Below are 25207 nucleotides of genomic sequence, written 5' to 3'. Positions count from 1 at the left end.
TTTTTTTAGTTAAACAAATACGTTTCTGCATTATCACAGAAAATACTTTTGTTTCTTTACATCGTGGTTAGTTGGTTTTTCTGAAAGAAAGTTTAACTGACATCAAATATAGTGAATGGGTATATATTAAAACAGATTTACTCCCTTGCAAGAAAATCGGAAATGTTTTGCTTATGGAATGAGACTCCTCCTCTGCGTATTTTGGAAGTCTTGACCAAAGGTCAAGAGTGAGGTGGGTTGAGTGCAGTGGGTTTGGGGGAGGCAGGTGTGAGCCTGGGCAACAGCAGAACCCACTCAGATCCTGCAGACAGATCCAGAGAGAGAGAGACTGTCAGCTCTGTGTTCACAAACACAGGCCCACAGCTCCCAGATACTCTTATTTTCTAAGTGATGCCAGAAACCACCAATTTTTAAGTGAAATCACCCAATTTAATTCTACTTTGAAAGAAATTATGAACTAAGTAAAAATGCATCTATGAGCTCAGCCTGGACGTCAGGCGGTAGTCTATGGATCTGATTGAAAATTTCACCTTTATCACTGTGTGTCCATGTATACACCGTGATGTGGCCCAAATTCAGTCATGGCTGTTTCAGTTTAGTCCTGCAGTGGGGAAGTGGGTGTGGTTGGGGCTTGGGGGCCTTCACGAGCTATAGGGCTCTAAGAGTCTGCCGTCAGAAGGATTGTGCATAGCTGGTCTGGTGTCTTCCATCTGGACACCAGGAGCATGTGGTCTTGCCAGGAGGTTCTTCACCCCAGAGATTCCGGGTTGGTTCCTTGGGACTCTGTCAGGAGGCAGAAGGTGGGCTCTGAGCCACACCCCCAGAGCTGCTCCACCAGCATCTCAGTGGATTGGACTTGGCCTTGAATTTTGCTGGACAGACAGAAGTTTGAAAACGAGTGCGTTCGCGGCAGGGTCCTGTTGTTTCTCATTAGTGTGTAGACTTGAAGGAATCTCTCCCTTCCTTTTTTAGTAGTGTGATATTTGGCCTTGAGATGCAGAACTGGTAAACCTAAGATGAGTTCTTGATCAGCTACCTCCATTGGAACATTTCGTGTCCCTTGTCTGGAGTTGAGATTGACTTGGCTCTCCTTACTGTGTGTGGATACTTATTTTTGGAGCTTAATTGCAAGGAGTCAGTGAATACACTGAAATACTTTCCTCTGCCTTTTAAAGGGAATTGTTCCGGAAGGTTTCTAGGCCTGGTTGTCATCGGAGAACCACTCTCCAGGGAGAAGGGGCAAGAGAAGTGGTGCTGTATTGAGTGCCATGTTGTCATCAACGACCCAAAGATGGAGGGACAGACAGACATCGTGAAATTCTTTCTTGTTTTTCAGGTGTTGGAACCTTATATGCCTAAAGCTGGTATAAAATGAGGCCTGTGGACAGATGGCATGCTTAATAATGACTTGACAGGGGTCTGATTGGGCATTGCAGTGGGGAAGAAATCAGCTCCTTGACACCGTACCCACACAGCAGGTGTCCCTGCAGGTAGAGGAGGCCCAGAAGTGCCTGGCACGGCAGTCAGGGTCCCAGCAAGGGAGGTGTCCCCCCTGCTGCACCCCCACCTGTTTGCAGGCATCTCGTCATTGTCCCTTTCCACCTTTCTGGAGTCCTTTCGCCCACCTTAACAATGTCAGCAGTGTCTGGAAGCCTTTTGTCTGCTCGGAATTCGCATGATAAAAGCGGAACCAGGCCAAGGAAGGCCCGGCAGCCACTCTTGGGGGGCGCCTCCTCCCCAAACGTACCTTCCATAGGTGGCTGTGTGGGATTGAGGTAGAGAAGGGGAAGAGAAGCACACAGGACAATGCAGGCACCAAGGGCCAAGGAGAGAGGGGGTCACCCAGCAAGACGACTGCTCGGGGAAGGAGCCCTGGAGTCAGCACCCACCCTCACCCTCCTCTCTCCTTTAGATTCCTGCCGTGCTCGCTATTGGTTGAGCCCAGTGAGAAGCTAGAAGGTGCTGGAGCCAACAGGTGCAGCCCATATGGGTGCCTTCCCAGGAGGAGAGCGGGACGGAGAAGTGGTATGGCAGGAACACAGTGGGCACAGGCTCCAGGAGGGGATCCTGCAGATGGGACTGTCTCCTCTGCTCTGTGCGGATGCCGCCTTCTGTGGGGTCTGAATGTCCTATTGTAATACGGACCCGGCTGAGGCACACGATACCCAGAGGACAACCCCAGGGTGGCTTCGATGGTGGCACGTGGAGAATACAGGAAGGAGCGTGAGTGCTCCCCTTAGTGCCACATTGCCAGCCCTGGGCTGCTCCTCCACGTCTCTAAGATGCCACACGCCTGGTCCACCTCCCCAGGCTGCTGTGAGGCTTGGTGCAGGAGCAAGCGTGGGAGCACCACATGGCACCATCATGCAAAATATGAGCTCCAAATGACGCTGTGCATTTCTAGGGCGTTAGGGCGCGCCTGTGCCCTGAGATGGAGCTCTCAGAACATCAGGGATTAGGGGCATGAGAAACTGCCTCAAGACCCTACATGTAAGCAGGGGAACCCAGACCCGAGACTTCCAAGCCATTGTGCTGTGCTCCTCCCACCTGAGCCCCTTGGATGCCAGTGGTCTGCCGTGGTGGAGTTTTGGTTGCGATTTTTCGTTTCATGGTGGTGATTTTCTGGCTGGAGTGGTTTTTGTCATTAATGTGCATGCACATCACCCGGGATCTTACTAAGAGGCAGTTGGTGGGTGGGGCCTGGGATTCTGCATTTCTCTCATGCCTCTTGGCAATGCTGCTGCTGTAGGCCCGAAGACCACAGCCTCTGTGGCTTTCCCATCCTTCCCTCCCTGGGCCATCACTTTGGACTTTTTTCTGGAATCAAACAGACCTGCCTATGACGTTCAGAATGTACTCAGTTCAGACAACAGCATAAAATAGGTATCTTTTCTTTTTTTAAGGCAAAACTCTATTCTTCAAAGCCAAACGCCTCATGGTTGTTAATCGCTGATTGGGTGTAGGGCTTGTACGCTGGCTTCAGCTCGTCATTCCCTGGCTTCCCGGTGCTGCACGGGATCGCAGTGAGGCCACTTGTTTGAGGGGAGCCCTGGTTCCTGCCTCTGGCTTCTCATCCAGATCACCGGCGTGCTTTTGAAAATGCATCTTTTCCCAAGCCCCATTCCCAGAGCTTCTGAATCAAAATGTGTATTTTTTGAAGCCTCTAGTTTTAAAAAGCTCCACAGGAAATTCTGGTAATTGGCCAGATTTAAGAACTGCTAATATGGGCTGCGTATTTATTATAAAATCCGGCACTTTGAAAAACTTCTGTTGAGACAGTTTAGAACTTAGTTGGTTCTGAACTAAAACAATTGGAAGAAAATTTTTTTATAAAAGGCCCTAATACCTCCGAAGATCTGCAAACAGACCTAACAGACTAATTCGCTGGCAGCAAGGTATGATTGGCTGAGCTTTAGAGAAAGGCACTTAATTATGTTTTTGAGTCTAAAATTGGTATGACCAGATAATAATTCATTTTGATGTTGAGCAACTGATTCAAATCATTAAGTATACAATGGAATCATTTTTCATCACAGCCCGTGTGCTCTGTGAAGTCACGCAGGTTATTTTTCCTCTGCTTAGTCTTTTCAAGGTTAAGAGTAAACTTATCTGGTTGAAGAGCCTGCATTTCCTCCGTGTCGTGTCTAGGGACTTTGATTTGTGTTCATCATAAAGTATGGCTTCCCCATGAAAATAATCCTCTGGCACCAGACAGTTGACTCTCAATGGGTGATCATTTTCTCTTCCGTTGATAGGGTGACACGGCCAGGCTTCTGGAGCCACCATCTTGCCAGCCTGCCGGATCGCGGTGCCTCTGCTGAGACCGACTGGGTCTTTTGTCTTCTCTTCCACCCGATGTTGCGATTGCACTTGGGTTGCGCCTTTGTATAGGGTTGTTCTGTGCGAGTCATCTGCGGCATGAGGTCCCCTCACATTGCTTTGTCAGGCACCATCAAGATTGGCATCCGCCTTTTATTCCTCCCAAATATCTTCTGTCTGTCGCTTCCGTTTGCCATGCAGGCAGGACGAGGGCTGCTCTCGGTGGTAAGGCGCACTGTGTGCCAGCGCATGGGTCCCGTAGACTAACTCGCGCTGGTTTCTGTGGTCTGCAGTCCGCGGTGGTGTTCACCTGACTTGTTTATTCCTAGGGAATGTCACTAGTGCATCTGGGTCTCAGATGGCAAGCGGCATCAGCCTGGTCTCCTTCAACAGCCGACCCGACGGCATGCACCAGCGCTCCTACTCAGTCTCCAGTGCCGACCAGTGGAGTGAGGCTACAGTCATTGCAAACTCGGCCATCAGCAGTGGTAAGAGGGGGCGCAGCCCCACGGGCCCGCGGCCACCTCGAGGTCCTTCGTTGTAAGCCGGGGGCTGGACAGGACGCCCTAAGCTCTCATGCTCCTCTGGGAGCGCGGCACCCCGTGGGGCGGCTGCAGCAGAGACTCACACCTTGCCTTTCATCTGTGGAACGTTTTGTCCTTGCTAGGCTGTCTTGCCCACGTCATCTCTTCTGTTCCTCTTCGGCACAGGGAGGAGGTGGTCATCCCATTTGGTCAGTTTGGAAACTGAGGCTGCAGACAGGGCAGGTGGCTTACCCAGAGTCACGTGACAGAGGTTGCAGCGCTGATAAATAGTATCTGATTTTATCTCCCCAATCACACTGCCCTACACAGCGTGGCCTACACTTCTACACTAGTGCACGTTTTATATCATTAGGGTGAATTCAGTCTCCTTATCTGTTTTCCAGAATTCCTGATGTACCCTCTAAATTCTGGAGTCCCCTTTGTAATCCCTCAGTTTTCACATTCCTTCGGCATTATTATTGTTATTATTATTATTATTTTGACAAATGTAGCCAGCTTTTCGGGGAACAAGCATGCACGTTGGAAACGATCTCGCCGTCTGTGTGGAGCGTGAAGGACGCGGCACGGAGGGCACCCTGGCGGCTGCAGCAGGGTTTGCCTGTGGCGTTTTGTCTCTGGCCTGTTCACCGGTATTTAAAGGAATTCCCACTGTTGTATGTAAACTATCAGACAGGGTTTTAGAGTAATCTTAGCATAATTTGTTCTAATTAAAAGATTCAGCATCAGGTCTTCCCTGTAGACCCACCAGCTGCTGCAGCAGGACATTTGCTTTGGGTAAACATCATCCTTATTTCTAGTGGCTCCGCAGACACCACCAAGCAGAAGCCTTAAAGGAAGACGTCTCCAAACCGTGCCAGGAGGCGCGGAGTCAGCAAGGCAGCTGCACGCCATAGCGCTGCGGGTCTGGAAAAGCCTGTGACTTGGGGCAGACACACAGAGCGTCACGCGCCTGCCCCAGCTGGCCCATTCCCACCCCAGCGTTGGGGCTTCTTCCTTCCCTCAAAAGAAGGCGCTTTGGTAGATAGCAAAGGTCTGCCTGCAGCCTCTTCAAGGGCTCTCCAAGGCTCTCTGCCTCATCTGGAATCACGATGAAAGCCCTGAAAACCCTAAACAAGAAGTTTGAAGTTAGGATAAATTAACCGTCTACAGTTTACTCCCTTCGTAACCATTGCATGCCCCAGCAGGCCTCGTAGTCGGCCTTTCATCAGACCTGTGTGTGCTGCAGCTGAAACCCCGCCACGTGCCAACCAGGCAGCCTAGCATGAGCCTCTGTACCTCCATGAGCCTCCGTTTTCTCATCTGTTCAATGGACACGTTCTCCCCTCCCTTACGTAGTAGTTAGGCGTGTGCCACAACACCGGACACTTGGCTCTTCATGACTGAAGAACTACTGTTATCACAGTTCCTTTAGGAGGAGCAAAGAGTCCACATACTTCATTATCAAATACTTTAAAAGATATGTCATCTATGAGTATTACTATTTGATAACGTTTCGTTCTGTGGCCGCCGTCTGGTGAAGGTGTTCTTGCTCCGGGCCACGTTTGAGGGTGTGGGGAGATGCACACTGGGCCTTCTGGAGCCAGGTGCACAGGTGACACGGACAAGGCCTTGCCTTACCAAGCAGCCTTTGCTGAGTGAGAGTAGTTGAGGTGCCAGTAATACAGGTCTTTAAATATTCATCTAAAATTCATCCTATACAGATTTTCCTTTTGCACACTTACCTGTTTGGTAAAGACTCACTGGGTGAGTTTCCCTCTACCGAGTAGCTCTTTCTGTTGAGCTGTTCGTACGTGCGATGGGCGTTTCCACACTGCCACGTCGTGACACTCTGCTTTCCAGAGCCTCGGTTTGGTTGGAAGTCTCTTTCCACAGAAGCAGGCTGCATTGTCTGCACACACGCATTTGTACAGTACCCATGCGAGTCCAAAGTCACCTAAGCTTGAATGCCAGTTTTTTATTCACAAAGCAATTTCTATCATATTAACCCACGTGGGTGTCCATTAAAGACCAGTGTGCTCCCTGACCTCGTAAATCTTGAACCCTGAACACAGAAGATAAGAAACAAGCAAGCGGATGCCCCAGATGTCAGCCTGCTGAGGGACATGGAAGGAGAGCTGTAGGGAGAGCCCAGGGCTGAAATTGTGCAGGTCGTTTAAGGATTGATAGGGTTGATCAAGGAAAGCTTCCCAAAGAAAATCAAACTTGAGCCATGCTTAAAGAACCAGATGGATTTTTTTGTGCAAAACAGCAGGAGGAAGTTATTATAAGCATTGGGGCACTTCGGACAAAGACCCAGAGAGGAGGAAAAGGGAAGATGGAATAGCCACGAGCTACAGTGAAGTGAAAGGTGATAGTTGGGGTGCAGAAAAACGAGGAGAGACCAGAAGAGATGAGTGCTGAGAGCCCAGCGCTGCCAAATTAGCATCTGATTTTCAGACTTGGGAGCTGACATTTTACGGAGCAAAGATCCAGAACGACAGCAGAGCGGCGCACAGAAGTTTGATTCCTGCAGTTTTATGGGGATCTTGGTTGTTTCCCGCGTTTTCTAAGGATTAATAATATGTCAATACCCAAAATATTTTGAAAAGGGAGACAATAATAATAGTAGGAGCTACAATTTATCACGAGCTTTATGTAGATAATCTCATTTGACCGCCACAGAGTCGATCCAGTTGTTACCTCCCCTCTCCAGGGGCTGCCTTTGGTACAGAAGGGCTAAGTATCACCTGCTCAAAGTCATATCCTGGGAGGGGCCAGGACTCAAACTCAGGTGGCCCGATTCAGCTCCCCAAACATCACTGCATGTCAAGGTGTGCCTCCAGGAGCAGCAGCCGCAGCCACCCCTGGGAACTGCTTAGAAATGTCCCTTCTCAGGCCCCGTGTCGGTCCCACTGAATCCAGTCCTCAGGGGATGGGACCAGGCAACCTGTGTATAGCAAGCCCTCTGGGACCACATGGCATGCTGAAGCTTGGAAACCACTGCTGTAAGTCCTCACTTCCCAAAGCCTGGTCCATGGACCGCGTGGCATCTGCCAGCTCCAGGGATTTGACTGGTGATGCAGAATTCAGGCTCCACCCAGACCCGCTGGACCCATCCTTGTCTGTCTGCGCCAAGGGCACCATCCCGGCATCCCTCTGGTTCGCGTCATTCCCCCCTTCAGTGCGCTGATTCGTCAAGTGGCTAGACCCCAGCAATTTTTAGTGAACACCAGGGCACGGGATCTCATGGACAACTTCCAGAAAACGTGTTTATGAATGGATTTCAAGGCCTCAGTCTTGGTATAAACCTTCGCTGCAGGGCTTAGAAAGTAATCACAGCAGAAACAAACATGGTTAAGAGCTTTCTGTCATGTTCTTTCTTCTTAAGTTGCAGGTCATATTAAGTCCCCCCTGCCCCACTTTCTTTTTAAATGTATCTGCCCCCATCCCTAGTCTTTGGTTTGGATTTCAGAGTCGCTCACTCTGTGCAGCAGCAGGAATGAACGGGGAGAGCCTAAGCAGCTTGGGAAGACAGACGCCCGTGTTGGCAAGTTTGGCTTCCCATTGTCGCTCACTCTTATTCTAAAACATCATAATCCTAACAACACTGGGATTCACTGTTTCTCTGCCCCTCTTTCCACCCTAAATTAAGACTTTGGCTCTGGAGAACTTTTCAGAACTCTCTAGACACACAAGTCCCCCCGGGGTTTCTGCCTTTAAAGCAGCTGTGAGAAACTCCTAATTAGATAGATTCCTTTGTAGGGGCAACCTACAAAACAGGAGGTGCTGCTTAAATTAAGGGAAGAAGAAGAGAATCCATTTTGTGAAATGGAATGCCCACTGCTTTATGACTATTACTGTTGTAAGGTTTCACATTTAAGTACCTGAGGTTTAAAATTAAATGTCTAATATAATTTGGCGTTGCTAACATGAGACCCGCATCTGCCCTTAGAGAAAATGCAGACAGCTCGGTTCAGGGTTTCAAATTGCCGTCTGCTGGCTTGCAGGCAGCACAGAGGATTGGATCCCTCCTCTGCTGAGCACCACATGCTGCCGAGTGTAATTTTTTAAATGCAGAAACATATTCATCTTGCGCCTCTGCATTGAAAAAGGCCGTTCCAGGAGTACATGAAAAGTTAATTTTTTTACATTTTTTCTCACTCTTCTAAGTGTTTGACAGAAGTAATTTTTGCAGCAAGAGAGAATAAAAACTGGTGGCTGTAAATTGCTGTCCTGCAACCTCTTGTGTAGATTCTTTATGGACCCAGAATTGATCTACATGTCAGATCCTGTTGTGGTTTAAACTGTTTATCACCGTAATGGCAGTAGTGAGCCCGTGAACACCAACTTATAATCCTGGGTGAAAGAAATTGGTGTTTGCAGTCAATGAAGGGGCAGCTTTGCTTTATTGATAGATTCAGAACAATTATCTCTGCAACAACTATTGGCTGAGGGTTCTCTTGAATCTTACTGGAAGCCTGTACTTTTTTTTTGATTAATCATTTCCTCCATAGGTAATTTCCTCTGGAAGTGTTAGCCACGAGTCAGCATCACTGTGGGTAGCAGGGGCCCTGGGGGAGTCGTTTGTAGCATACTTGGCCGTCCTATCTTACTTCGAGGCAAGATGCATCGCACCTGTCCTCAGGGCCAGAGCGCTTACCTGCCTGCCTACCTCCTGAGTACCTGGGTGAGCCTGGCCAGCCCTCCCCGCTGGCTCCTGCCTGGGCCAGCCTCAGCTGGTGGCCTCGGCTGATGCTGTTGCCGTGGCAGCCTCGCTCCCCCAGCCCTGGGCTGTCAGGTTCTTCTGATAGCTCCACCCCATCCCCGATTGCTTCAGTCCAACAGTTTATCTTCTGCCACACCGACTGGCCATCACTGTTAATATTGGATTTCTTCACATGACTCTTCCGTGTGGCTCTTGGGCCTCACTTCCCTTGGCCTCCCCCAGGCCACCATGCGGCCTTGTCACCATCGAGCACAAACACCATATCCATCTTCCACGTGGAAGGAGTGCATCACGTGTGTGTGTGCGTGTGTATGCTCTGGTCCCTGTTTCCTTCTGGCCATGTAATCATTGTGTCTTTTCAGCAGACTCTGTGGTTGTAAAGCAGCTGATCCTCAATGGAAAGCATTTGAGTTTTTGCCAACTTTTAAATGTCTTTTCTCATTATAAAAATGTTTTGCACGTCAGTTTTGATGATGGGGGTTCGAAACACGAGTTTCAGCTTCGGAAGCTGTCCGTCCCACACTTCCTTTTGGAGCCAATGCATTTGAACCACACTTTCCAGCAAGCATGTCCACACCGTTCATCAATTTTTATCTTTATAATTGGAGCATTTTTTTTTCTCTTTTTGGATGTTATACTGACAATTTTAGTGCATGACCAGCAGGCGGCGGTAATGTGATACTGCCGGTCTCTGACCTGGAAGCTTCTTTGATGGGAGGGGGTCAATGAAGCGTAGAAAGGAGGAAGTACATGTGTTGACTGCCTCCCCTGTGGTGACCTTCACACCTAACACTCGTTTTCCTGGGGATCATCATCTGTGCCTGATAACTGAGCTTCCAAAAGGCTGAGAAACCAAGACCATACTTACCATAATTAGCCAACATTCAAACCCAGGTCTTTCTGATTTCAAAGCTTATAATCATTCCCCTCTGCTATTTTTTTTTTAAAGGAGAAACGCATGCTTAGTACTAAAACATTGTATCATAAAAATTGTTTGTCTTTTGATAGCACTTGCTTTTCAAGGAAATACATTCTAAGATGGATCGACATTTTGTCTTCTCTCCCTGATGCTGAAGTTTCCTTTATCAATTCTTCCCAAATCTTGGCTGGCATTCAAAAGCCTTCCCTGGGGGTTGTCATCAACCTTCAGCTTAGCTCAGTGTTAAAGGCCCCTGGGCTCTCATCTCTCAAAGCTGGGCACTCCCTGCCTCACCGCCGGGGGGCTGCTCGGCTCGCCAGGCTGGCCGGCCTAATTAAAAGGCTGACCCCGCTCCCTTCTGTGCTCGGAGCCTGCTTTCCTATCTCTGCATGTGGCCGAGGAGCAGGCAGAAGCGTCCTGGGGTAACTGGACACAGGGGGTGAAAGGTGGATTTTTTTTTTCCTCCCAATCAGAATGTTGTAACTTTGTACTTTGTCTCCTTAGTTCCTTCCTATCAGCTATTTTCAGCAGTAGCCGCTGACCAGGGGAAACAGAGGACAGTGAAATGCTGCCCCGTGATCAAAACCAAACGGGGGCAGCGCATTTCATGCCCGAAGACCAGAAATCCTTATGTTGTTGCAAGGCAAAAAAAAAAAATTCTAGAAATCCTCGTAAACAGGGAGTAGAGAAGGATATTGTTGATAGTTGCTGTAGTGCCTGGACCAGACTTCTTAGTCCCCTGGCCTTCGGCGTATCTTCCTCTATTCCAGGGCTCCCGACCAGGGGTGATTTTGTCTCCCTGGGACAGTTCGTGATGTCTCAAGGCGTTCTTGGTTGTCACGTACAGGAGGGTGATGCTACTGGAAGCTAGTGGGTAGAAGCCACCAGGGCGCTGCTGAGTGTGCCGTGGTGTAGAGGCCAGCCCCCGACAGCCGACAGTTATTCAGCCCAAAACACCAGCAGTGCCATGGTCAGGAAGCCCCAATCTGGGCAATGAAGGTTTTGCTTCCGTGGCCCCTTCCAGCTGCGGTTGCTGCATTGCACCGTAACTCGGTAAGAATCCTTCCCAAAGAAGGGAAAACCAGTTTCTGGTTTACAAGAGGGTTACTGCAGCCAATCCAGGGCAGTGCCTGGTCCTCAAGGTGCTTTCCACACCGCTTCTCAGAGCATCCGCCTGGGGCCACGGCTGCTTCAGCAGCAGTCCTTCTGCCACCAGCGTTGACGTGATGTGACATTCGTGGAACTCGCTGCTTGCCGGGCACAGGCCCCCAGGAGATGAGCGCCAGAGACTTCCCCATTTTAGATGAGGAAGCAGGAGCAGAGGGCAGTTGGGCCTATTGCAGCAGCAGGTCAGCGGGCAAGGCTAGATTCAAACAGGCTGTGTCGTAATTGTCACTAAGCTGTTCCCCTGCCCCCCCGACCGCCTCCAAGAACACTGGGTGCTCAGCGTGTCCCTCCGCTGTGTGTGTGAGGACAGGGAGGGTGAGGCCATCAGATGTGTGGATGCCACAAGCTGAGACATAATCTACATTGAAATCTCCAGATTTAGAGACTACAAAATGGGTCAAAACTAACAAAGTGAAACAGATAAAATCTTGAATTCAGGCTCCATAAACCAACTTTACAGATAATGGAATAGGAGTACCGGACCCTGGTGGGGAAGGCCTGGATGTGGTTTGTCTGCAGAAGTGCTTTCAAGACTTAACATTCCACACTAAGGACGAGAGAGGTTGTGAACGTCTCACTGGGCTCCGAGGATCCTTTCGGGGGCCACATTTTGAGAAAGACATAGGCAGACTGGGAAGCACATGAAGCGGAGGCCGGGATGGAGGGAGGGGCCTGAAACCCTCAGCAGCCAGCGTGGCTGAAAACCTGGGAGGCCGGAGGAGCCTCTCGGGAAGGCGTTGTCCAATGGCTGCCCATTATATTCTTGGTGGCGATTTCTTAAAAGTTTGTTCCTGGGACCAACAGCTAGAGATCTAGTCCATTTGGTCTGGGATGGAGCCCTAGCAGTGGAATGTCCCCCAGGGGTTTGAGATACGCAACCAGAGTTGAGAAGCTCTTTCAGAGGGACCTGAATGATGTGTGTGACTGGTGGTCATAGGACAAAATCTGATCCTGATTCTGTGTAAACCTAGAGAGTTGAACTGGGAGCAACGGGTAGGAGTTGCAGGAAAGACATCTTTTTGACACCAAGTAGTATGATGCAGTGAGACAGTTCCCAGTGACTGTTTCCAGCTTTCTCCTCTGGCATCTCTGCTTTCCTCTCCCTTGCCTGAAGGCCGTCTGCCTCCTTTCCCAATGAAATGGCGGAAGGTGCCTGTGTCTCTCCCATGCCAAAACCCATATGCCTCTCCAGCCTGTGGAGCCACCATGTGTGATCTGTTCCTGCTTGGACATGAGGTAGGGCATCCCTTCCACCTCTGAACCCATCACCTCTCGTCTTCCAAAGGACTCTCCTTCTGCGGACACCCTCTCCTGTCCCAGCGGTTTCTCCCGGATATTGGATCACTGCTTTCAGCTTACACACCTGCTCGGCCATCGCTCAGCCTAGCACCATGGCCCTCTGCAGTTTCCGACTCTCCTCCTACTTTCCTTCTCACCATACATTCCAGGACACTCCTCTGTCCCCAGCTACCACCCACGTTCTCTTCGACCCTCTCCCATGTGTCATCAGGCCAGCACCCTCCAACACTGCTCTCATCCGCATCAGTCCCGGGAGCGCTCCTTGGTTCCCGTGGTCATCTTCGTAGTGGAAGCCCTGCTGACTCCCCGTCTTGCTTGAAACCCTCTCTCCTCTGGGCTTCTCTGAAGATAGACACGGGTTTCTCCTGCTGCTCTCTGGCTGCCCCCTGTGTCATCCTCCTTTTACCACCAGACCTCAGGTGATGGATGTGGCCCAGAACTCAGCTCTCTCCTATCCTCCCTGCACTCCTCTTGAACTAGGCCTGCCCATTCCTCTAGACCAGAAGATACCCAAGTTCACACCCCAGCCATGACCGCTCTCTCCGCATCGAACGCAGGTAACCAAATGCCTACTTGTGGAAGGCAGTTGGGAGGCTCGTGCTCAGCGTGTTTGAAGAACTCCAGCTTTCATCCAGAGCGTCTGTTTCTCACCCACCTTTTCACCATCTATCCTCCCGATAGCTAAAGACACACCCAAAGCGTCATGTGCACACCCTCCCTTGGCCTCACCTCACAGTCTGTTCATTTGCTTGGTTCCCTCCACTTGACCTCCAAGAATACAAGCTGGGTCTGCCCCGTGCCCCGTACCTCCACCTCCTCTGTGTTCCCCCAGTCCTTCTGCTGCATCAGTCGTAACTTATCTCTGGCCTGTCATTCTTACTTCCCAGAAGTCCTCTCTCTCTGCAGCCAGATTCACCTTTTAAAAAAACAAAACGTGAGCCAGATTGCCACTCCCCACACCCACTCCAGTGGCTTCCCACTGCCATGGAATATATTCTCAATTCTTGATTTCTGGCTGGCAAGGCCCCAGCTGGTCTGACCCCTGTTTCTTGACGGCCTCTCCACGGCTCCAGCCGGCTGCTCTGCTGAGATCTGGGATGAGTCATCCACCAAATGGTTCAGGCTTCCTCCCAGACGTCGGGTCCAGCATGTGCACATCGCTGCAGACAACCCCTCTCCATCCCGTTCTGCGAGGTTACCCAGACTTTTATTGTCTTTCTCAGCAAGTGTTGTGGCTTGACTTACTCTGGGCACATTCTTGTTTGACTCCTACCCCGTCACTAGCGGTCATCCTGCCCCTGTCATCTTGTATGGTTTTTCTAGCGTCTGTCACTATCCGAAATGATCCTGTTTGCTTATGTGTCTTCTGCAAGAATTCTAACTCCACCAGAAAGGGGGGCTTCAGGGTCTTGTCTGTCTCCACTTTCTTGACTACCTGGAGCTGTGCCCAGCCCGTCATCACAATGTCATTGCACAGGAATTATGCTGAGTTAGTGAGCACACTTGAATGGCATCCCCAAATAGCAATCGTCCAAGTGGTGGCAGGGGCGGGTGGCTTGGTGTATTTTATTAGACTTGCGAAATGAGCTCCAAGGCTCCCACCAGTTTTATATGATATAATTTTTTGAATTTTTAAGATTAAGTATCTTAATGCTTTGCATATTGCTTTAGAAACTGGTTCTTAACAGAGAACCAGTGCTAGTGCCCCTTAAGACTGAGCATGTTGGTCACCGTGTATACAGTTTATGGCAGAAAACACTGGCAGCAGTCTCAGCAACAGGTTCTTAAATTAGTATCAGTAGTTAGAGTGGAAACTGGGTTTCCTGCCTTGGATCATCTTAGCCTGTTCCTGAATCATAAGTAAAGTCAGTGGTGTAAATTAATAGGGATTATGTAGATTAGGTACATTTCACAGCAGTTATTTCATATGTAACTTCATTTAGTCCGCAAGTATTTATTGACCACTGGTGGCCACCCACTGCCCTGGCCCTGGGAGTGGAGCAGGAATCCAAACGGAGTTCCCAGGTCTCTCTAGTTGCAAAAGAAGAACCGACAGATCATCACTAAGGAAACAAATTGAAATCTGCTTTGTCAGGTGGTGAAAAGTAAAATGAGGGTGAGCAGGTGCGAGGCATCCGTTCGCGTTCTGAAGTCAAGGCGTGCATGCATGAGTGTGTGAATTACTAAGCGTGTTTTCAACTGAGACCATCACAGCAACGTATCTGTTTGTCGTTCGTTCTGTTCATTTGACAAACATATAACTAGCACTTTATCATGTGCAGTGGTGTCCCAGGGTACACTGGAAAGTGACCCCAGAGAGGATGGACGCATCAGTGGGTCCAGTTCAACAGATGCTGCCAAGAACTCAGTAGGCTAAAGGGTGTGGGATCCACGCAAAGGGAAGGGTATGAGCGGCTATGGAGCTTTGTGGTGGGGGGGTGAGAAGGGCAGCCACTGAAGGTGAGGCACGGAGGAAGAAAGGAAGGTTCCAACCCAGTCAGGAAGAGTGAGGAAAAGGATTCTAAAAAGGATTGCCCGTGAGGCTGAGCCAGCAGAATGCCCTAGTGGATGTGGCCCAGAACTCAGCTCTCTCCCACCCTCCCTGCACTCCTCTTGATATAGGCCTGCCTGTTCCTCTGGACTGAAGGTACCCAAGCTCATATCCCCAGCCATGACTACTCTCATCGTCTCCTAGGGAGGAGAGGAATGTGATCTGAAAAGATCCCTCTTGAGTCAGCCTGGGTTATCGTCTGCTATGTAGACAGGTTATGCCAGGCTGGGTTAATCGAGAGCAGAGTGGGCTCACTGCAGACAACCCACAATTCCCCTGGTTCCAGAAGTCCAGGAGCCGCAGGTAGAGCCGTCACTGAAATTTGCATCTCGTTCCTTGGTTCCTTTCTCATTTGCTTGGCCCAGTTTTTAGTCAGGTCACTTCTCATTGGCCTCAAGGCAACAATGTGTCATTAACTTACATTTTAGGCCGGGCGCAGTGGCTCACACCTGTAATCCCAGCAGTTTGGGAGGCCAAGGCGGGCAGATCACCTGAGGTCAGGAGTTCAAGACCAGCCTGACCAACATGGAGAAACCCCGTCTATACTAAAAATACAAAATTAGCTGGGCCTGGTGGTGCATACCTGTAATCCCAGCTACTCAGGAGGCTGAGGCAGGAGAATTGCTTGAACCTGGGAGGCAGAGGTTGTGGTGAGCAGAGATCGCACCGTTGCACTCCAACCTGGGTAAAAGAGCAAAACCCCGCCCAAAAAAAAAAAAAAAAAAAAAAACTTACATTTTAAAAATTTCCTAGCATACAGAAATCTAAAATTTTACGAAATTATGTAGCGTTTTATTAATTTTTTTAGTCCCCATGTTTGCAGATGCAAATTTTGAATTTCAGGGGACTTTTAAAGATAGAAAGCATCATTGACTACCCTAGCTTCAAATTATGAATAGGTAGTACAGCACAGAAAGATTTGTCAGTTTGAGACCAACCTGGGCAACATGGAGAGACCCTATCTCTACTAAAAAAATTCATTTAAATAGCTGGGCCTGGTGTTGTGTGTCTGTAGTCCCAGCTACTTAAGAGGCACATATATTTGAATATTTGCCAAATAATATGTGCTGCTTCTCCAACTGGAAAGAAAACTTTGTGATCTTTTGTGTTCTCAACATTAGAAGGTCTGATTTTATAATGTACATTTTTAAGCAATACAGGACTTTTTTTCCACATGACTTTATACCACTCTTGGGACAGGAAAATATTTGCTTTGTATTTCTGTGGTTTGCTCAGTGGCACAACCTAGGAAGCCAACAGGTTAAGAAACCTCAATCGTACTGTCTCCCTGGTGACTTTGTCAACTATTCAAATAAAATTGGTCAAATTTTTCTCATTTCCTCCCTTACTGCCTTTTGTAGATTTTATAAACACATGCAAAAGGCAAAGATCTAAAGGGCTTTTTTTTTTTTTTTTTTTTTTTTTTTTGAGACAGAGTTTCAGCCTTGTCTCCCAGGCTAGAGTGCAGTGGCACGATCTTGGCTCACTTCCAGGTTCAAGTAATTCTCCTGCCTCAGCCTCCCAACTAGCTGGGATTACAGCCGCATGCCACTATGCCTGGCTAATTTTTGTGTTTTTGGTGGAGACGGGGTTTCGCCATGTTGGCCAGGCTGGTCTCGAACTCCTGACCTCAGGTGATCCTCCTTGGCCTCCCAAAGTGCTGGGATTACAGGCATGAGTCACCGTGCCTGGTCGCTTAAAATTTGGCGGGGGTGGGGGGTATCAAGGAGAAAGAAAGGCATGGAAGAAGCGAGTGTTGAAGAAGAGAGGTATTTAAAACGAACAAGTTGTTATAAGATGGTTGTAACATGGCTAGCTCGAGAGACAGCCAAGGACGGGTGACAGAGGGTGGGGTGTGACTGAGCAAGCCCACTGTGCAGCTTCTCCTTTAGGATGTGTATGTTACTTTGGTTTTGCACTCTTAAATGTCTTTCAATGAACATATCATGTTACATCTTGGCTTTATTACGTGACAGATAAGGTTATTAACAGAAAGTGATATTAATATTAATTATACAATGATACTAAAAATTTTATATCACAGAAGCAGATGGTGATTTTAAATGACTTAAAATTTTACTCTTTCATATGAGAAGAAACATTTTAAACATATTTAGTTATAAATGCTATTTTAATTGCTACATTCTCTCTGCAGTGGGATTTTTAAAATCTTAACTACATTTGCAAGGAGATGCTTCTATGTATATTTCAGATCCTGTTAAATAATATACATATTTACAGGCAACAATTATAATTACATAGAGAAAACAGAATGAGGGGCTTCAGATTATCGGTAAGTACATCACACTGTTCTCACACATGATCATTCCATCCGGTCATAGTTCAAGAATTCAGCTCTAGGAGGAGACTTGCTCTCTGAACATTCATCAGGTTAACAACCTTACCAGTTATCTTTTTCGGTACTCTATTTTTATGATGTCTGTAGATAAATAGTCCTTTGCTGGATTTTGAAATTATAACTGGGTAAGCATACCACTTAAGAATTACTTCCTACGTGAAATAGAATCAGAAAATTCCATCTACTTCCAAATTCTTTATGTACTTCCACATTTGAAGCTTACTTTCCCAAGTGGGGAAACTCAACTTTAAACCAGCCGTTGACCCATTCTTTGTTCTATTACCAAGCTTCGTATTAATGCAGAAAGTGAAATAAGTATCTCCATTCCCCCAGAGTAATACATCTGAAATCATCTGGCTGGCTGTTGCTTTCCTCAACATCCAAATGTTCAGGAAAGGCTGTGTCCAGAGGCACCACGTCAGTGTCTCTTTGCGAGAGCCTTTATGGGGGTGGTATGAGGGGAATTGGAGTCCGGGGGCACGTCAGGCCCTCATCAATCAGGAGGCAGTGGCAGCGACAGCAAGACAGGCGGGTCAGGCCCCCAGATGAGATTTGTGAGGCTGCAGCATCCATTCCGACCACACGTTCTGGAAAAATTATCATCTTACACCACCTTCTGAAGCAGTCAAGGTTTGGGTTATTACCTGGACCGGCACCTGGCTTTTACGTAGGGCTTCCTCCTGGGGGACGGTGGCAACGTTGTAAACCAAAGGGTTATTGATCAAATCTTGCTAATCCAAGTTCCTGACAATTAATTTTTTAAAAAAGAAATTATTTGTCCTTTTAAACAACTTTTCTCTTTTCCTAAAATTGTGTTTTGTGAAGCTTTTCATTTTTAAAATTCCTTCATTACAGAAGCATGGTTAACGTGTGCGCTAGTGGACAAGTCCCACCAGTAAATGGAGGCCACAGTGCGTGGCTGGAGGGCAGCAGAATGTTGGTGTCTGTTGCGCATATTTCAGCCCGTTTTTACAAGTCTGCCTTTTTCTTCCAGCATATGGGTTACCTACCATTTCTCTTTGCTGATTTTACAATAATACCTTTGCATTTTCCTGTAATAAAAAAACATAAATTTTAGAAACATTTAAAATGCAATTAAGCTTTTTGGTTTCTAAAAAAACTCCGTCCTACACAAAGCTGTTAGATTTGGGAGTGTGTACCTGTATGAATCTGTTCTCACACTGCTATAAATAAACACCTGAGACTGGGCAATTTATAAAGGCAAGAGGTTTTGTTGGCTCATTGTTCCACACGCTGTATGGGAAATGTGATGTTGGCGTCCGCTTGGCTTCTGGAAGGTGCCTGGGGAAACTTACCATCATGGCAGAAGGCAGAGGGGGACCCCGCACTTCACATGGCTGGCGGCGGGGGGGCGGTATGAGGGAACTTGCCGCACAATTTCAAGTGACCAGATCTCATGAGACCGACATCGAGGGGGAACTCTGCCCCCATGATCCAGTCACCTCCCACCAGGCCCCACCTCCAGCACTGGGGATGACAATTTGACGTGAGATCTGGGCGGAGACACAGATCCAAATGATGCGCTTTTCCCCTAATTTAAAAACATTTTAGAAACATTTAAAATGCAGATAAGCTCTTTGGTTTCTAGAAAACTCAGTCCTAAACAAAGCTGTTAATTTTGCGGGTGTATACCCTTCCAGTTTGTGTGTGTGTGGTTATTTGGTTATTCCCCCAAAGGGGATTGGATCATAATAGGCTTTTTTCCTTTTTTTGTTTTTTTGGTTTTTTTGGTTTTTTGGTTTTTTTGAGACAGAGTCTCGTTCTGTCAGCCAGGCTGGAGTGCAGTGGTGCGATCTCAGCTCACTGCAACCTCTACCTCCCAGGTTCAAGCGATTCTCCTGACCTCAGGTGATCCACTTGCCTTGGCCTCCCAAAGTGCTGGGATTACAGGTGGAAGCTACTGCGCCCAGCCAGGCTTTTTCCACTTAAACATACAATATGTTCATTAAAATTTTCCATGTCATAGAATATTTTCATGTACTTAATGCCATTTAAAAGAAAATAAGTATAAATATGTTAAATTTCCACAGTCTCTGGAAACAGTTCAGAAACTAGAAACAATCTCCATGTCCAGCAGTAGGGGACTGGGGGCCCCTCCACGGGAGGCTGTGCAGCCATTCCATGCTGCTTTCTATGTAGTAGCTTGGAAAGCTGGCCATTGAAATCATCAGGTGTCATTGTTCTAAGAACCAGGAGGGAAGCAGCACTGTGTGGTCCTGCCCCTCTGCCAAGCCAGGCATATCCCTGCCACCCCAGTGCCTTTTCACCAGCTGTGCATGGGAACCCCTCCCCACCCTCATGTCCACCAAATACCACCTTCACCATGAGACGTTTCTGACCCGTTTTAACTTGTCCATGTCCTTCTTCCCCACCTTACTTCTCCATGCCACCACTCACCTTCTAACAACCTTTGTCCTCTACTCCTTTCTTTTTTAAAAATATTATATATAGATATTTTATTTAGCTGATTGAAATCTGATTCTTTTTTTCTGGTTTTTATTTTGAGTTCAGTAGGCTTTTGGGGAACAGGTAGTATTTGGTTATATGGATAAGTTCTTTAGTGCTGGTTTCTGAGATTTTGGTGCACCCATCACCCGAGCAGTGTATACTGTACCCAGTGTGTAGTCTTTTATCCCTCAGCCCCTCCCACCCTTTCACCTGAGTCCCCAGAGTCCGTTGTATCACTCTTACGCCTTTGCATCCTCATAGCTTAGCTCCTATTTATGAGGGAGAGCATACCATGTTTGGTTTGCCATTCCTGAGTTACTTCACTTGGAATAATGGTCTCCACATCTGCCTAGGTTGCTGCAAATGCCATTATTTTGTTCCTTTTTATGGCTGAGTAGTATTCCATAATTTTATATATATATAACATTTATATATATAACATTTTCTTTATCCACTCGTTGATTGATGGGCATTTGGACTGGTTCTGTATTTTTGCAGTTGCAAATTTGTGCTGCTATAAACATGTGTGTACAAGTGTCTTTTTGTATAATGACTTATTTTCCTCTGGGTAGATACCCAGTAGTGGGACTGCTGGATCCATTTTCTGATCTGTCATCTACCCCCCAACACACACACCAGAATTTAAGCTTCTTAAAGGGAGGGACTGTCTTGTTTGCCTCTATTCTCAAAGCCTAGAACAATGTCTTCATCAGTAGAGGCACAGTCAGCCTCTCTTGAGTGATTTTTCTAAGTATTAGGTGGTAGAATGAGCAGCTGAACGTTACTGTTTGCCAGTGTCTAAGCCCTGGATTCAATGCTTTATAGGCACTATTTGTTACGTCTACACTGAAGTTCTCTGAGGTGGTACTATTATCCTCATTTTCAAATGATTAAACTGAGTCGTAAATAATTTGAATAACTTGCTCAAGTCCTAAAGAATTTAAATAACTTGTGCGGGTGAGGAGGATCTGGCATGCGATATATGGAGCAAATGAAGAGGGCAGGGGACTCATGGGAAGTTTTACCTGTTTTCCTGGGAAGTTTTACCTGTTCCGTTTCAGCTTTTAGTAATAAGTACATACTTATCTAAAAATGTGCAGGGTTTTTATTTTATTTTATTTTATTTTTTGTCTTAGAGACAGAGTCTCAGTCTGTCACTTAGGCAGACTGCAGTGGCACGATCTCAGCTCACTGCAGACTCTGCCTCCTGGGCTCAAGGGATCCTCCCACTTCATCCTCCCAAGAACCTGGGACCACAGCACATGCCACCATGCCCAGCTAATTTTTTGTATTTTGGTAGAGATGGGGTTTCACTGTAGTGCCCAGGCTGGTCTTGAACTCCTGAGCTTAAGTGTTCCCCCACCTTCATCTCCCAAAGCCCTGGCATTATAGGAGTGAGCCACTGCGCCTGGGCTACAAATGTTTTAAATGAAGTTATTTTAAAATACGAATTTCATAATGAAAACACAAATTGAGAGGTGAACATTTGAGAATTTCCACGTCCGCTTCGGCAGTAGGGATGTTTAGTTTGAAACTTTAATTTAAAAAGTGAGTGCAGTGAGTCTGTCTTTGTGGTGCTAGAGCGGGGTCCTCAGCTGGCCGTGACAGAGAAGGGCAGGCAAAGGCGAGTGTTTGAGACTTGGAGGGGACAGTGGGGGCACAGCAGCCAAGCGGAGGCATGTGTCAAGACAGAGAATGCTAGGATCGTGGCCCCCATCCTGCCACTTGCCACACAGTCAAGAAAATGACAGGTGTACAGGAAGATCCAATTCAGTACAGAGCAGCCAGGTATCAAATCACGGTGCGGCTCTGCAAAGCCTATGCCGTGTCCAGTAAAGCCAACAGCATTCCAGTGTTACCTGGAATTATTTATAAACGCACTGTCCACAATAGGATATATCACGACTTACAGTTTAGTTAGATTAAGCAAGTTGTAATTTTTCATAGTCAGTGAATATTTTCACCTGCCCAGATGGGGAGCAAGGCTCTGAATCCTCTCTTGCCCCAGCCCCTTCTCCCTGGGTGAGGCAGGCATGGCATGAGTCGATAGGTTTTTGAAAAGTGCCTGATGTGCAGTCAAATACAGGAAGGCCTCTTCTTTCAGACAGGCAGGTTGAGCTCCCTAAAGCTAAAATCCAAAATCCGAAGGGCTCCATTGAGCATTTCCTTTTAGCATCACTTCAGCACTCAAAAATTTTCAGCTTTTGGAACATTTCGGATTTTCGGATTAGGGATACTCAACCTGTCATTTCCTTTATAATTTTTTTTTTCTGGAAACAACTATGAAGTTGAATTGGTAAGAAGTGCAGCCATACCTCTTGAAAAGAGGGCGGTGGCCAGGGGGTGCTCTTCCCAAGGAGCTGAAAAATGCCATGAAATTCCTGATTATGCTGCTTCTCAGCTTGTTCTTCTGCACCATGTCTCTACATCATCATCTTAGTCTCTTTCTTCACAACTGAACAGGTCTGCTTAAATCCCTCGAGCACCTAAGGCCGTGTCGATTTGACGCTTGGAGCATGCCTAGCAAGTTCAATTTTTGTGCCTCTTTTGCATAGTAAGCTTATAAGCGCCATGTTCTTTTCACTAATATCAGTTAAAATCTTTACATTTTCCACTTAGCCTCATAAAATACAAGCAAAACACAAGTTGCTCCAGCTGCATAAACACCCCTGGGGCTGAGCTTCCCCAGCCACGCCGCACCCCCCAGCATGTGGATGCTGTGCTCATCTCTGACCACAGTATCAAAGGCCAGAGTCACAGCTCATGCAGAATGGAAAGTTCTGCCAGGAAAAATGGACTCCCTCGCCTAGGCAAAAGTATCCTGGATGTAGAACTAGAAAACTAACCTGAATTTCATGGAAGAAACTACACCTGTTTCTTCTTTTTCTGTAGCCAGAGCTGGGAAATCTGGGAAGACACTAAAAGTAGCGATGCAGCAGCTCCCTGGAGGGTCGCTGGGAGACGCTTGGGCACAGAGAGTGAGGTGTTTGCTGGGAAAAGCCAGTCGGGATGGGTGAAGGTCCATGCTGGAGTTAGAGAGCACAGAAAGTGGGGTGAGTGTGAAAGTCTAGCCTGGGTTATGGCCCCAGTGAGCCTGCACAAATTTGAAGTAAGAAACTCCCGCCAGTCTCATGCCCAGAGTGCCCCGGGAAAGTCTTCTCTCCCAGTGGTGACTCCAGGTTTCCCCAGCCCAGCACAGGGACTTGGGCTGGTGAGCTACAGAATTCCAAAGAATATCAGGAGCCAGCCAGCCAGACCTGGCCATGGCCATGCCATAGGACATCACAGGGTGTGTGGGCAGGAGCAAATGCCAGGAGTGCATGCAAGAGAAAATTATGGCTGGTGGGAACCTGCAGGAATTGCGGGAGGAGAAAAGGGATGTACTCCTGAGGATTGGGGGCTGGCAGCGCTGGGAAGGAAGGGAGGGACCCTGATTCTGGCTGAGAGGTGGGGGGATGAAAGGCCGCTGTAGGGAAGAATGGCCGGAGCTTTGTCTGCTGAATAGCCAGCCGGCCAGGATTCTAATTCTCACCACATCCAACACTGACCCTTCCAGCAGCCACAGGAGGTCAGGGTTTTGCTTAAAGGAAAAGAGAAAAATGTCAGTTACTACATTTTGGAGCACAATCTTACCTTTCAGTTTATTTTAAAGCAATTTTCCCTAAAGATCAACCACAGTATCTGACTGAACTATGTTAACAAAATTTTAGTTTGATAAAGGAAATGCTTTAAACTCACAGCAAATGTAACTCAGGATCTCCAGGCGCCTTTTTTTTTTTTTTTTTTTTTTTGGCTAGGACAGAGCCCAAATTCTAAGATACTAGTGGAAATAATATGATACAACTTTGTTGGTGCAAACAAACTCAGTTCTGTTTTAAAAAAAGAATGTTCTAGTAGTATCTAATAGTAATGGTGAATTATTCATAGTTTTTTGTTGGAAGTAAATTTAATTCTAGTTTTTAAATATCATTAATTCCAGAGTGTGCACTCTGAATGATTTCTAATTTTGTGGAAAATACAGACTAAAGAAGACACATTTGGCCACTGTGATGGAACTGTTTTTTTAAAAGGCTGTGCTTTAGAAGATACTTCTGACTTTGAGCTGCAGTTGTGGATGAAGATGCTCATGAGTGGAGGTGTTAGTGGAGATAGTTACCCCAAGTATATACTCGATCGATGTCCACAGCGCATTCAAATTATCTTTCATGTTACAAACTTTCCCAGCGTTTACCAGCCCTAGGTACGACTATGGACAATGCTGTCGGTCATCAAGAGAGAGAGTAGCGTAGAACTAAAAAACGTGTAGCAGGTTTTCAAACCTCTTACTTGCCCAAAGCTTAGTCAGAATTATTAGATTTCCTCTGAACTTTGTTCTTCTCATTATTTTTGGAATGATTGCAGGGTTGGTTTAAGATTGCCGTGACCACATATTAATAATTGCACTGAGAAACACGTGTAAATGGAGGTTCTCCCAGGAAAGACAGAATGAATGTCATCCTGGTGAAGGCGGCTCGTGTCACTGCCCTTTGCTACAGCCTTTGTTTCTCACCAATTCATTCTCGGGAATCGCTCGTTGTCTGTTGATATAAAATAAACATTTCCTCCTATCCCGGATGACTGGAGCCTTGGGCGGCAGGTGAGTCACAGCACGCCAGTCTCCCAGTCCCATCACACACAGGCAGTTTTTACACCAGCCAAACTTAGAGCTTCATAAATGCAGGAAACTGTCAGGTTCCTTTGCAAGAGGAAGTCTGAGCTACAGGTTTTTGTTGGAAACAAATGGTCCACCCTGATCTACTCATTTACCATCTGGTTTGGGGAAGCTTCTGTCATCCTGCCTGCTATGTATTTGTGACCTGGTCAATTATTTTTAAACACAGTTGTTTAATAGTGTAGTCGGCAGTGAAAGGTCATAAGCCTCATCTTCTCATTAACACCACACCAGATTGATTCCAATATTCAGTGCACAGCTGACCTCATGTTTCAACTTCCTTATTGACATGAATGTGCTGAGCAGAGCTCACCTGCCTCTTGTCAGAGACATGAATGGGCTGATAATATCTAGTTTTCAAGCAGAAGAAGTTAGAGGTGAACCCCAGCCTTGGAATCTACATAAAATATGTAGCACCGTCATTAGTCATTGGCAAAATCCTAAAACAGCAGGAGAGAAAAATATTTTCTTTTCAGTGGCTGTCAAAGAAGTCATAACATAGCTTTAAAAAAAAAAATTCATCAGCCAAATCCTCAAATTTAAATATGGGGACTTTTTTCCTGTATTTTTATCAAAAATGTTTATATTCTTAAATGGTTATCCAGGTACCAGAGAGATGCCCCAGGCAGCTCATGATGCAAGTGTACACAGATATATTTTGAG

The 25207-nt window shown here is 47.1% G+C and overlaps 1 protein-coding gene across 8 annotated transcripts in view; it reads left to right on the top strand.

Annotated features, from left to right (window-relative positions):
- Positions 1-25207, top strand: part of AGAP1 (ArfGAP with GTPase domain, ankyrin repeat and PH domain 1) — a 662058-nt gene that overhangs the window by 446835 nt on the left and 190016 nt on the right. For 4 of the 8 annotated variants that reach the window (XM_017890287.1, XM_017890285.1, XM_017890286.1 and 1 more), the window contains one exon: positions 4149-4307. The exons of the other annotated variants lie outside the window; for them this stretch is intronic. In XM_017890287.1, the coding sequence (XP_017745776.1) occupies positions 4149-4307 (159 nt within the window). The remainder of the gene's footprint in view (positions 1-4148; positions 4308-25207) is intronic. 8 annotated transcript variants of the gene reach the window in all.

Source organism: Rhinopithecus bieti, unplaced genomic scaffold (assembly GCF_001698545.2).
Source record: "Rhinopithecus bieti isolate Rb0 unplaced genomic scaffold, ASM169854v2 scaffold_19482, whole genome shotgun sequence".
NCBI lineage: Eukaryota > Metazoa > Chordata > Mammalia > Primates > Cercopithecidae > Rhinopithecus > Rhinopithecus bieti.
Note: the sequence above shows the minus strand (reverse complement) of the source record. Positions and strands in the feature narration are given on the sequence as shown.